This window comes from Mustela erminea, chromosome 10 (genome assembly GCF_009829155.1).
Source record: "Mustela erminea isolate mMusErm1 chromosome 10, mMusErm1.Pri, whole genome shotgun sequence".
Lineage (NCBI taxonomy): Eukaryota > Metazoa > Chordata > Mammalia > Carnivora > Mustelidae > Mustela > Mustela erminea.
This window is the reverse complement of record NC_045623.1, coordinates 73,618,073-73,631,497: the sequence shown is the minus strand read 5'-3', so window position 1 is coordinate 73,631,497 and position 13,425 is coordinate 73,618,073. Positions and strand designations below refer to the sequence as shown.

At 54.0% G+C, this 13,425-nt stretch overlaps 1 protein-coding gene across 2 annotated transcripts; it reads right to left on the bottom strand.

Moving 5' to 3' along the window:
• Positions 1-2,067: 2,067 nt before the first annotated feature.
• Positions 2,068-11,219, bottom strand: POMGNT1 (protein O-linked mannose N-acetylglucosaminyltransferase 1 (beta 1,2-)). 2 transcript variants are annotated; one of them, XM_032361013.1, is made up of 22 exons: positions 11,110-11,219; positions 10,441-10,610; positions 9,703-9,817; positions 9,431-9,549; positions 8,716-8,781; positions 8,512-8,625; positions 7,576-7,693; positions 7,283-7,381; positions 6,989-7,116; positions 6,577-6,647; positions 6,285-6,360; positions 6,018-6,101; positions 5,887-5,928; positions 5,613-5,671; positions 5,209-5,281; positions 4,997-5,125; positions 4,785-4,910; positions 3,712-3,776; positions 3,468-3,512; positions 3,105-3,240; positions 2,722-2,831; positions 2,068-2,622 (listed from the first exon to the last, which is right to left on the bottom strand). In XM_032361013.1, exons 2-22 carry the CDS (start codon positions 10,558-10,560, stop codon positions 2,535-2,537), a joined length of 1,983 nt encoding a protein of 660 aa, XP_032216904.1. In that variant the 5' UTR covers positions 10,561-10,610; positions 11,110-11,219; the 3' UTR covers positions 2,068-2,534. The 2 variants fall into 2 exon arrangements, with proteins under 2 accessions (XP_032216904.1, XP_032216905.1); XM_032361014.1 differs by lacking the exons at positions 10,441-10,610; positions 11,110-11,219 and adding an exon at positions 10,043-10,066.
• Between the last annotated feature and the right edge of the window lie 2,206 nt (positions 11,220-13,425).

Genomic DNA, 13,425 nt, shown 5'->3' with positions numbered 1-13,425 from the left:
TAAGGCCCTTGTAAAAGTCTCAGAAGGGAAGTAGGGTGGAGGTAGGTGCCTGTTTCTCCTTCCCTTGAATTCCAGGCCTGGGAGGGAGCCTAACAGGGATGACCAGGTCACTCAGGGAGGACATGGGGGCTGGGCCAGTCTGCCTTCCTATAACATGTGAGGACTTTGGCCTGAAACCACCCCCCTCCTGAGTAGGGGCAGTGGACTGGAAAGCTATGAAAATAACAAGCCTTTGCCCAAGTGGGGGCGGAGTCACCAGAAATACTGCCAAGGCAATGGCAGAGGGTCACTTCTTAGGCTCTGGAAGTCCTCCAGAAGCCAACATCAGAGGATCCAAGCTGTCCACCCTTCTCACTGGGGCAAAGCCCCACATCTGTCCCTGCCTTGGGGATTTTAGAAAGAACTTTGTTTATTCTTGGTTCTGGCTTGCCTCTGGAACTCTACAGATCTGATCTCTTATTTAATTTTAACTACTCCATGCTCTAGAAACTGGGCCTAGAAAGCCCAAGTGACTTATTCCACATCTATAACCTTCCCAGAAGAGCTGGGCCTTGATTTGGGCCCAGGCTGTCTGACTCCAGGGCCTGGTGGGGTCCTGGCTGGTGTGGGGTCAGATTCACTTGAAAGCCAGAAGATCCCAAACATAGATCTGCTAGCTGCTGAACCAGGACTGACAGCACGAACGAGGGAGGCTATGACCAACAAGACCCAGGCTGGCAGACCGTGCTCCTCCTTGCTTCCCTTTGACCCCTGATTTTTCCTCCCTGGCTTTTCCAGGACAGCCCCGAACTATTTACTATCCCCTGCTGAGCCCAAGAAGGAACAACAACCTGGCCAGGGTCACACACAGTGCCTGAGAGTTAGTCTGAGGCCTCGATCAGGAGCCTACTGGGGGTAGGGGGCTGGCAGGGAGAGCAAGTCGCCACTAGTCCCTCTCCCTGCTTCAGCACCTGACCTCTCTCACACACCAGCTGCCTACACAGAGGCTGTAAGGGATTTGTTTGCGCAGGGCAGGGACTCTACCTAGTCATGGGCTAACTTCCCCTCAACCTTGCTGTTGGGGCACCTGAAGCACTAGCTCTATCTCCAGTAAACACTGAAGGCGTCAGGGTGGCGACAAATGGTCCAAGCAACACACCACCTGTGCCACCTGTGCCATCAGGGAGCTGGGCTCCAGGCACCACTGGGGGAGGGAGGGGTGGAGCTGGTGAAAAGGCGGGGGTTCTAGACAGTTCCTGCCTCCCCAGCCAAGGCTCTCCATCAGGAGCTCATGAGGCTCACCTTGAAAGGACTCTGCAGGCTGACCCCTTCTCAGAAAGCGTGTTCTACACTCAGCTTCCTGATCCTAAGTCCTGGACAAATCCCTTAAATGTCCTGCCCCCTGCCTTAGTGCTTTCTCATCCACTACCTCCAGACAATCGCATTCATTTCCTGGTGCTTCCAGAGCTATCTAAGTTATATCTTCCTCATCTCTTCGGGTCACTGGTTAGGTGAGAATCTGATGAAAATGATGGTTTTTCTCCTAACTGTCTAGAATCAGATTCTCCTGCTCTCCGGCTCCCATCACCTCCCTCATCCCCCAAGCATCTCTCTTTGCTCTCCTGCTCCATCTTTGGGGATAGGTACCTGCCCAGACAAGCTAGGCGAGATAAAAGCTCCGTAGGGAAGGGGCTTGGGGTGGCTGTTCTAAGCTCAGCCCGAAGTAGGGTGGGGCTAAGGTGAGGCTCTGTTGTCCTAAGGTGGAGCTTAGGGAAAAATCTTGGGAGTTTGAGACTTGGGCATCCCCTGGTGGCCAAATGGCCCCAAACGAAGCTAAACCCTGTGGAGGACAGTAAGGAAAACTATCATGACCATTCACTTTCCTATCCCTCTTTCTCTCTCTCTCTCTCACACACACAAATGCCCCCACCCCAAACCACCTCACACATAACCATAAGACACATCCCCGGAAGTTTTCTCCTTTTTTAATCAATGACCACCTTATCCAGCTTTGGAAATCTGGACAAAGGGGAGGCTGAAAAGAGGCCTGGTTCCGTGTCTGAGGGTCTCTGAGTGAGTCTGTGGCAGCAGGCCGGGCCCCAGCGGGCCTGTCCGTGGGTTGGGCACAGCAGATTCCTGAGTAAGAGCCAGCCCCATCCCCAGGGCAGCACCCCAGCCGAGAAAGGATTCCAGGCCCTCTGGGCTTCAGCCTGTTCCCAAGGCCCTCAGGACAGTCAATAAATAGGTTAGATTCTGAACCAGGCCTGGGAGGAGGGAGTGTGCAAAGGGCAGGATCAGCTGCCCAGGGACCCCAGTGATTCCCAGGTACTATCCTGGCCCTTCCCAACAGGGAAGTAAATAAATAGACCTCCAACTCAGGTACAGGGGCGTTGGAGCAGGGGAAGCCTCCCCTTTGAGTTAGTAATTAAGTCTCATGTTAAAAACAAGCCAACCCAGACCCCTACCAGTGTCTACAAAATCCTACAGGATGGGGTGAAGGGCTAGCCTGCCTGGGGGTACACAGTACCCAGCCCTGCAGGGTCCTGGAGGAGGTCTCATGTCTGTTCTGCGGCTCCTGGGGCTCCCTCTTCCTTTGGGGGTGGTTCCAGGAAAATTGGGGTGATTGATGGTGGCTTCTTCACCCTGGGAAGATAATTTGAAAATGTATTGGGAAGAGGTAATTAGCTATGTCCTCTAATGCCATTAGTCTCCCATTTCCCAGGGCAGAAAAGAGTCACTCACGAGTAGGGGGAGGCGGGGACGCCCACGACCAGGAAGTGATTCTTCTTTCGAAACAATCTCCACAGGCCCCGGTGGTTGCCACGCACATCCAGGTCCCAGATATGGAGGCACTGGTAAAAGTGGGGCAGGGGGAGAGACAGTGGTCAGAGAGCTGCGGGGAGGGGACACTGAGGACGCTTGGCCCAACCCCCCACCCCTCCTCAACAGTCTCCTCAATTTGCAAGATGTAGCATCTTCTAGAATATGGAACTGGACAAAGGGGTTGGAAAAGGGGTTCCCAGAGTATGAAGAGAAGGTTCAAGGGTAGAAGATGATCCCAGAACAAAGGCTCCCTATTTCTGGTGGGGAGGAGTAAGCCTGGGGTGGATGTATTGGTGGGGCACCTTGGCAAGCTGGGTCCAGGTAGTGAAGTCATCATCTTTCTCCATTCGGATGAAGGCCACATAGGTGTGGCCCTCTGTATCTGGCAGGAAAGAGTCTTCACAAGGGTTCTTGCTGTGGTCTAGAACCTCAGCCTCACTGTAGCAGGGGGTAGGGGAGAAAGGCCAAGACAGAGCCTGTGTCACAAGAGGGTACCCTAAGACCCCATGCTTAGTTTAATGCTCTGCTATTGCTGTCTTGAAATTCTTGATCTTTGAACAAGGTGCTGATTTTCATTTTGCAGTGGGCCCCAAAATTATGGGGCCAAGACACCCAATATTTGCCTCCTCACTCCTGCCATATATCCCTACTGGCAGAGGCCATACCTGAGCAGCCTGTGAATTTCCACTTCATAAGCTTCCTTCTTCAGACTGAAGGAGAAGCAAAAATGGGTCAGGGGAAGGGGTCACCCTTCAGGTTCCAGGGGCAAGGCAAGGGATCTCATGGGTACTGGGTGGCAGCAGGGCTGGGGGTTAAAAAAAAACAGGCCCCATGGCTGGAAGGGAATACTGGGGATTGGTCATCAAGGCTCCCAGACATCTTCCCCTTTGCCCTGTCCCCAGTCCCCACCTGTCCACGTTCCTGAGCTGGACACCTGGAACCGTGTTGAACTTGTGCTTCTTGAAGTAGGCCTCCTGGAGTGGGTGTGAGGGTAAGCATTAGGCCTTCCACGGTCAGGCCCACACCTGCCCACTGACCACATACCCACAAGGCCCCCAGATGAAGCTCTGGACCCACAGAGGTCCCTCTAACCCGCCCCTTCCCAGCCTCTCCTGTCTTCCCCATCCTCTTCTTTGTCACATCCTCAACAGGCTCTTACTAGCTTTAGTTTGGGCTCCACCATTGCTAGAGAGCTCAGCCCAAACCAGCAGCTCGTGCTACTGACCCCTGAGCTAGTCCCTGCTCCCAGTTAATTGTCCTGGGGTCTGCTGCTGTAGGGCCCCAGAAGCCAGAACAGGCCCTACCAGGCCTGGTGGGCAAAAGAACAGGCTGTGCTGAGAGGGAGGAAAGTGCTGTGACTAAGGTACTGACAGTGACCTCAGGTAAACGCCTACCCCTCTCTAGGAGATGACTGGGGTCTTGTATAAGCCAGCCTCTCAGGGTCCTTCTGGCTTCTCGGAGGTTCCAAGCCATCCAACTGTTCCTTTGGGCCGGGCTGTCTCAAAGCGTACTCTTGCTGTAACTGGGGAGTGGCCCTTTGGACACAGCCAGGTAAGGCATGAGGGCCTGGGGACATCCCTGTTCACTTCAGGCGGAGGCTTGAGCCCCCACATTTGCAAGGATGGGAGAGGGCAGAGCTGGCAGGGCTGTGTAAGTGTCTGGTGGCAGAAATACCCTCCCCACACCGGCAGTCTGGCACTAAGAATAGTAATAATAAAAATAATACCAGCTAACCCTTACATAATGCTTGCAGTCCAAAGTCTTTTCCATATATTAACTCACTTAAACCTCATCACCTCAAAACCTAACGAGGTAGGTAGGATTTTTATCCTCATTTTACAAATCAAGAAACTGAGGCAAAAGAGGGTACGGGATTTTCCCCAAGGTTTGTCAGTGACAGAGCTGGGATGGCTCTGGAGTCCACGTTCTTGCTCCGTCTATCACACGGTGCCTGCCTCCGCAACACCCCGCTTCCCACTCACGTGGAAGTAGCCGTTCATGTTGAGGCCAACGATGCCGAAGTGGTAGGACCGGGAAACATCAGGGATGATGCACTCTCGGCCCCGGCGCTGTTCAGGCATCCGCATCCACATGTCCCAGTCCCAGAGCTGCAGGCCCGGAAGAGGATGAAGGTGAAGAGGTCTGGAGTTGGCAGGGGAGGCTCCAGCCCACTCCCCCTACCCTGCCAGGGCACCTTTTCTGGTGTGGGCCACTTGGGCTCAAGCTCTTCCTTGTACAAGGACTTCCTGAGCACCCAGCCCAGCCCAGGCATGGTCTCCACGCGGTACAGCAGTGCTGGGTCCTCAGCTGTATGTTCGTATCCCTGGAGACGGGGGGAGCCACAGTGGGAGGTCTTAGCTTGGTGCTTATACCAATGCCCCAGCTGACTCCGTCCCCTAGGCTTACCTGGTCGTTCCAGGCAGAGATACAATACAGGCTGTCATCCTCCTCCAGCAGGTGGATGGACTGGCTCAGGAAACTGACAGAGGCAGGGTCCAAGGGTTCAGGGAAGGGCAAGGACAAACACAGTCACACAGTGATGCTGGAAGAGCTAGAGATGGGACTCAGGAGTCATGCCTGTGTGTCCCGTCCCCTACATCCCCACTGTCTTCACCCATCCTTTCTACACTCTACTCCAACCCCAATACCTGCCATCCTACCTTTGTGCTCAGGCTTTTCCCCCACTTTCGAGCTGACTTCTCCCACAGAGCTCTCCCAGACACCCTACTGCCTTCTTTCCTGGAAAGCCAGTTAAGCCAAGAGGCCTGAGGCAGCTCACAGAGGCATTTATGGAGTGGCACTCCCCTCACCTGAAAAAATCCACAGCAATGTCCAGGTCCTCTTCCAGAACCACCGCAAACCTGGCTTCCTGCAGGGAGAGGTAGGGGACCGCATGACCCCAAGGGGGCCCTTCCCATCCTGTGCCTCCTCCACCCTCATCTCACTTCTCAGGCAGCACTACCCCCATTTTCCAGATCAGGAGGCTGAGGCCCAGAGAGGGCAAGAGCTTGCTGTCTATTAAGACCAGACTTTATACCCATGTTTTCCCACCCCAGGCCCAAGGGCTTTGTCCTTACTACTCACAGGAAACAGGTTGAAAGTGGCAGTGAGGCTGGCTTTGTAGTGCTGGGTGGGGAATGGAAAGACGGCATATGAGCTTTGGGGTGGATGGTGGGGTCAGGCGTCTGCCCCTTCCATCCTTGCCTAGGCAGTACCTGAGACACACGGGCGTTCTTGATGCTGATGGGCGTGTGCTGGATACCCCTCAGACCAAACAGTGCCACCACATCCATTGGCTCCTGGGGGGCACGGCTACTGGTCACCATGTGAACCACCTGCCCCCCATCCACCTTGCAGGCTCTGCCATGCCAAGCCGTCCATATTGCACAGCCTTTGCCCGGGCTGTCTCTCTTGTAATCACTGCTACCCCGCACCCACCGCCCTGGGCTCTGCTCTTCCCATAGCCTCCAAACCCCACTCACCTCATAGTAGCCATCGATGAAAACTGTTATCATCTGGGGAGACACCCCCTGGGCTGACAGCAGAGAGCGCAGCATCCTGGGGAGCCCAGGGATGTGTTAGGCCTTTCTGTCCCCTCAGTTCAGGGCCCCTCTGTGCTAATCGATGGGCTCACATTCCCCCTGTCCACTCACATGGGTGAATGGGCCTAGAATCTGCTGCCTTTCCTCCCACCTCAAGAGTTCTTCCCGCAGGCCGATGAGCCCGAGGGTCCCCCGTGCTATTCAGCGCTGAACGGCCCTCTCCCAGGCTCACCTATACAAGTAATTGGGTCGGTTCCCTGCAATGACAGCCACAGGCACGTTGAGGACCTTGTTGTCCGGGAGCTGAGGGAGAAACAGTTTTTAGCTCTTGCCTCACTCCTTCTTCAAACCGGGATTCCCACCTAGGGAAGGGTTCTTTGGAGAGAAGGTGACTCCAGAGTAGAGAGGGAAATGGCAGAGGGTCTGTCTCCCTGTCCGGGCCCTTCCACACACTCAACCCAAATCCAACTCCAGGCCTTTGTTCACATGCCTCCCCTCCCCCGATCTTTCCGAGTCAAGGTAAGTCCCCAGGTCCAGGTTCCCTCTCTCGGGCTGGGATCGGCAGAGCCCAGCCTGGCTCTTTCCTCGATCTCCCTGCCAAGCGGAGAAGGGGTCTAAGCCTCCTTGTCTCAGGCCCCACTCACTGGGTCAGGGCTGAACTCGATGGGTGTGGGGTCCTTGCAGCTGCACACACTCCCATAGCCCTCCACCTTGCTGCAGAAGCGCCGGCGGCGACGGTTCAGCTCCGTGTCTGCCCAGTGGCACTCTGCCTCTGACAGAGGGATGGGGTCAACGGGATGATGTGTGAGGGGGCACAAGGTTAGTGTGATCTACAAAGCCCCAGGCACCCAGTCAAGAAAATAAAGCTTCATAAATAGGACCCAAGGCCCGCCTCCAGCCCAGGCACTGCCCTGGAGCCCAGTCCCCACTAACCCCACCTTCGGCTGAGCTCAGCGGCACATCTGTCTTCAGCAGGACTGGGTCCCCCCAGGAGGAGAGGGCAGGTGACTTAGAATGTTTCTCCCCAAGGACAGGACCTAGCAGGGGAAAGGAATGAGGTGCGATGGGAGGCCTAAGCTCCAGTTTTAAAGCTTCTTCCCAGCTCTCTGCCTACCTTCATCCAGCCCACCGCTTCTGGCTCCTCTTTGCCCCCAACCCCACCTGATCTCTTGGGGTTCTGCTCCTTCCGGGCCCCTGATACTACAGGGTGGATGGCCTATGGTGGCCGTACCTCCTTTGCGTCCCACGAAGGCCCACGTGTCCCTCCAGCCCAGGGCAGGGCCGGCCTGGCTACCCAGGCTCCTCAGCAGAGCCTTGGCTGTGTCCTTGAGGTGGAAGGAGCCCTCGTCCTGGGAGACCAGGGAAGGCAGTCAGCCTCACTGGCACTTTTCTGAGAAACCTGGCCGCATGGAGCACTCACTCTGTGTCAGGCACCATGCGAAACCTTTTATTTTACATTAGCTCACTAAACAGCCATGACAACTCTCTGAGGTTACTATCCTTTCACAGAAAGAAAACTGCTCAGAGAGATTCTGAGAGTTGTCCAAGGTCACCAGGCTAGTAAATCCTTACTAGGATCCCACATAATCTGCACCTCTCCACCCTCTTTTCCCACCACCCCCCACCCCTCCCTGAATCTACAGCTCCACGGGCACCCCTGCAGCTCCTGAAGCATGCCAGCACCTTCCCTCCTCAGGGCCTGCACCCTCGCCAAGTTCTTACCGAGACACTCTTCCTCCAGGTATTTGCTGGGCCCTCTCCTTACTTCCTTCCACTTTCTGCTTACATGTCACTTCCTTACAGAGACCTCCTCTTTCTAAAAGGAATCACCCATAACTGTCTTCCTTGCCTTACTGTCTTCATTAAGTTGTCGTTTCCTGACATTATTGGTGTACTGGGCTTTTTTGTGGCTGATCTTGCCTTGCAGAATGTAAGCTCCATAAAGGCTGCTTCCTGTTGTATCTCCACCACCCAAAACAGTGCCTGGCACACAGTAGGTGCTTAATAACTACCTGCTGAATGTAAATGACAAGGCCAAGACTGGAACATTCATTACCTTCCTCCAGAGGCTCCTCCCACTATGCTTTCTTAGGGGTAGAGAACCCGGGGCCATGAGCAAGGTCGGAGCTGGGGGCACAGACAAAGGGATCCAGGCAGAGTCACTGACCTTGACCGTACAGATGAGCACTCGGCCAGGTGCCACCATGTTGAGGAACAAAACCATGGCCTCGTCCTCATGAGGTGAGTATGTGTCAAACACACGCTTTGCCATCACGTGGCCCTGGTGGGGGACATATCTCTCGTGAGTTAATGTCACCAGCAAGGAGGGCTCAGCTTCAGTCCTCCAGGCCCCCCACCCCTAGAACCTCACCGTGGCCTGGTTGAGAACGATGACGTGGATGCCACGGCCCTGCTCCCGAGCCTCGTCCTCCAGCACCTACCGGGCAGCAGAGACCAAGCCCAGCTCTTCACACTGGCATTCGAGGCCTGTCTTACAGGAACTCAAAAAACCAGCTGTGGAAAACCTCCCTCCTGCCTGTGCTTCTGTGAACAGCTCTTTTCCAATCCGGCCTGAAGGCCACCCCTTCCAGAAAACCACCTTAACTTACCCATCAAAAAAGAGACCAGATCTTTCTACAACCCTCCTTTCCACGGCTTTCAAGCTCCTAGAGCCCTTGAATGTCTCTTCCTCATTCTGGAGATATCACAATTCATCAGACTGAGCCCCTCAAAGTGGAGCCAGTTCTGACTAACCCCTTGGTCCCCAATGCCCCAGACAAGGCCGAAGCCAAAGAAGGGACCATAAGATAGTTATGATAAAAATCAATCAATGAATTGTCTGCCTACTACTGCTAATGCTCACTTTTGATAAAATGCCACTACATGTAACACATTTTACACACTTTTCACCAAATCCTGACAAGCTAACATCACTAGTCCCAGCATAAGGGAAGGAACCAAGGCCTCCAGAGCCACATAGCTCGAAAGTGTCAGAGAGGCAGTACCCACTCAGGCCATGGATCCCGGAGCCAGGGAACCATACCCTAAGAATACAGGGCCGCTACACCAGACAGTGGCCCACTCACCGTAGTGCCATCCACCGCCACATACACTTTGCTGCGGCTTGAGTACACCTCCACATCCAGAACCCGTCGGGGACCACTGCCTCTGCGCCGTGAGGGCTCTAATCGGCCCAGGGCCTCATCTGTGGGGGTGCGACAGGTTATGGAGATAGTCTCTCCAGCAGAGTCTCATCCCTTGGCATCTGCCTACCATTTCAGCTATGAGATCCTAGGGGAACCCCACCCCCACCCCGCCCTTCACCCCGCCACCAATCCCATCCTTAGCCTGGACCCACCATAGTCTTGCTCTGGTTCTGGGTCTCCATTAGCCTCGCTGATTGCTCGCCGCGTATCCAGAATCAACTTGATGTTGACGATGACGGTGACCAGTAGGAAAAGCACTGCTCCTGTCTGAGGGGAGGGGTAAAGCTGACTAAGGAGGGGTGCCCCTCTAGATCACTGAGGGTCTTCCTGAAAGGAAGGCCCCTAGCTGCAATGAGGACACAGGGAGACCTGAGGCCTGTCTCTCCTCCTCTGTCCACCCGGTTCTACTCCCCCCCAACCAGGGTCCAATTTCAAGATCACTTCCTCCAGAGAACCAGCCCTGACCCTTCTCTTCATCAAGGCCTTCCCTACCCAGAGCTCCTGTATTCTTCCATTTGAGGCCCTGATTTCCTTGGTCCCCTCCACAATTAGTTCCCACAGATGGAGACAATCCCAGAGAACCAAGCTGGGGATCAGAAGACGTGGGTCTTAGCTCTAACGGCCTGACAGGTGGGTGCCCCTGAGCAAAGCCTTCCTGATTAGACTTCAGGTTTCTGTCAGAAGCCTAGGGGGTTGTACTTGGGTTCTGATTCCAGAACTCTGGGCCCAAACCACCACCTCGGAGGGGCATGACACAAAGAGGTTTCCTTTCTAGGAACCTGCTGCCTCCTTCCAGGGTTGGAAGCAGCCAAGGTAGGTCCCAGTGCCCATAGTGTAGGCTAGGGTAAAGCTGGGAGGGAGCCCCCAGGGGCGCTGGGACAGCTCTGTACCTGACAAAATCTCCGCAGAGCCCGTTGGTTGGTCAGTTTATACTTCCAGGTAAGATACCAGCTCCTCTTCTTCCGAGCCCCAAAGGGCTTGATGAGGGAGCTGGCCTTCCAGTCGTCCATGCCGGATTGGGGAGTCACCACTGCCCTGGCCAACCCATGCCTTCAGGAATCTGAGAGGACCAGAGGGTCATAGGGACTAGGGTGTACCTCCCAAAGTCTGATGCCTTCTGGGGAGACCAGGAGGACCTCCCAACAACTCTTTCCTGCAGACATCCAGGTTGTGTGACCTGGGAAAAGTGGCTCAACTGCTCTGAAAGGAACCATTCAGAGGGGTCGGGTCACCTGGAAACTCCCCTGGGGCTGAGGTGCCTGGGGTAACTGGCAGAGCTGCCCAGGGCCCCCAGAACAGAGGCCAAGTAATCGGCTCTCAATGTTCATCAGCCCCTAGAAAGACCAAGGCCCAGGACTTCCCGGTCCTGGGGTGGGCAAAGGGCACAAACACCACCCCCCACCAACCCTGGCCCCCAATCCTCCACCCGCTTGCTTGCGCTTTCGCCCTCTCCTATCTGGCCCCGCTCTTCTCCTTCCAGGGCTCGGAGCCGCCTGAGGACTCGGGAGACCTGCCCCGGCCGCGCCACCCCTCCCGGACTCCCGCCCAGGAGGACTCACGGCTCAGGGGGCCCGGGCCCCGCTCGGGCCCCTCTCCGGCCCGCACTGCTCTGCCCGGCGCGCAGCGGCCTCCGCCTCCTCCATGCCGCTCGCGGCCCCGCCCCGGCCCGGTCCGCCCCGCCTCCCCGCTTCCGCCGCCGCCGCCGCGGGGTGAGAGGGCGGCGGGCGGTGCTTAGGGCGGCGGCGGCGGCGGCGGCGGCGGCGACGACGGCGGGTGTCAGCGGCCGGCGAGCACTTGGAATACTCAGTTCCGCGGCAGCTTCGCAACTGGCGGGCGGCATGGCTGCTGGAACACAGCAGCAGCCCCTCCCCCCAACTTAGCCTTGGCCCCCAGCATCATGGATGGCGAACCCTAGAGCCTAGAGCCTTGGATGAGACTACTCGGGATGCCAGGGTCAGAGGGCCTACAGGCCCCGGCACAGCTACCCGCTTCCCTTGCTTCGGCAAGGCTTGCACCCTGGTCTAGGGTGTGCCTTTGGAGGCTAAGGAGAGTTAAAAATCTGATTCGACCACTACGCTAGACCTTGGGCAAGTCACTTCACGTCTCAGCCTGGATTTCCTAATCTGTGAAATGGGGGTATGCTTATATAATACTTACTCTATGCCAGTCACTGTTCGAAGTACTTTATGTACACCACCTTGTTTAATTCCACAAAAATCCCATGAGATGGGTACTGTTAGTAATGAGATCCAGTGTCACAAAGCTGGGAGCTAGAATTCAAACAGGCATCCCAGCTCGATTCCTCTCTCAACACCCCCTCCCCCTACACTGATCAGAATAATACAGATTTGTCCTGAAGGTTTAATGAGATAATACATACAAAGAACTTAGCTTAACACCGTAGTTCTTATATTTTACCTTGCATCAGAATCACTTGGAGGGCATCTTAAAACACAAATTGCTAGACCCTGTTCTTAGAGTTTTCCATTCGATAGTCTGGGCAGAGAAGAATACTGCATTTCTAACAAGTTTCTAGATGATGGTGATGTTCATCCGAAGTGAGTAGGTAGACAGGGAAGTTTTAAGCAGAAAAGTGATATAGTCCTATTTAACAGAAACTTTACTGTTTTGTGGAGAATGTTTTAAAAGGAAATGGAGGAAGCCAGAAGACCGGTTAGATTTTTTTGAGCTCTCCATATCCCACCTGCTTCCTAAATGGTGGGATGGTATCCCCCAAAATGTTAACATGGATCATTTTTACTGGTTTTTTTTTTTTGGGGGGGGGGCGGTGATTTTTCCAAATAGGTATGTATTAGAGAATAGAAGAAAACCCAGCACATTTTATTAGCATTTGAAAAAGATGTCGCTCAGGGCTCCTCTCTGATCTTTGCTGGCTCAGTCTCCCTCTTCACAGATCTTATCCACTCTCCTGACCTGTTAACCGCCTAGATTCTTACACTTGTATCTGTAGTCTTAACATTTCTCCTGAGCTCTAGGCTGACCTGTGTCCAGCTGCCTGCTGGACATCTTCACAGACCCCTCCAACTCAATGCCACCCCTGCTGTGATCATCTCTTCCCACTCCTAGTCCTCTTTCTGGGTTCCCTTCCTTTTTGAATGGCACCAGGCCAAACAGCTAAGAGTCACCCTTGAATCCTCTTCTCCACGAGCCAGTCCAGGTCTGTTTGCTCATCACGTATGCTCTGTACCACACACACTGGCTAGCAAATAGTAGACTCTCCATAATATTTATTGGAATCATTTGTTTTCTTGAACAAGCCATCATGAATGCCACTATAATTAAATGAATATAACCAGTCTTGTCTATCTTACCTCCTTAAGAGTTCTCCATTCTGGCCTCTTTTCCAACCTCACAAACAGCCCCTGGTCCAGGCCATTTCAGTTTCTTGCCTTCCAAACAGTTTCCTTGACTCCAGTTTTGTACCCCTCCAATCGTTTCTCCTTGCAAAATCCAGAGTAATTTTTCAAAAAGGCAAATCTGTTTTTTTAACCTCTGATAACCCTTCTGTGGACTGAGAGACACTAAGGAAAAATATTTTACTTAAAATTACAGAGGTAACCATTAAATGATCTAAAAATAGTGATAGAAATATATAGGGCCAGTGGAAGAGGGGAAGCACAGAGTGTGAGATAAATCATATTTATCATAATAGGAAGTCAGTAGACAATTTTTAAAATTAATAAATAGTAGTCCTGTGTAAGTGTATGTGGGGTTATATGTATAAACACCAGAAAAAAGTAGTTGAATGTGGTTGCCTCTGGGGAGTGGGGCTAGAGGTGGAAAACGATAGACCAAGTTAACTATCTTTACATTTGTAAATCCTTCTGTGACCCTGTGCTGGAATTACTTGGATA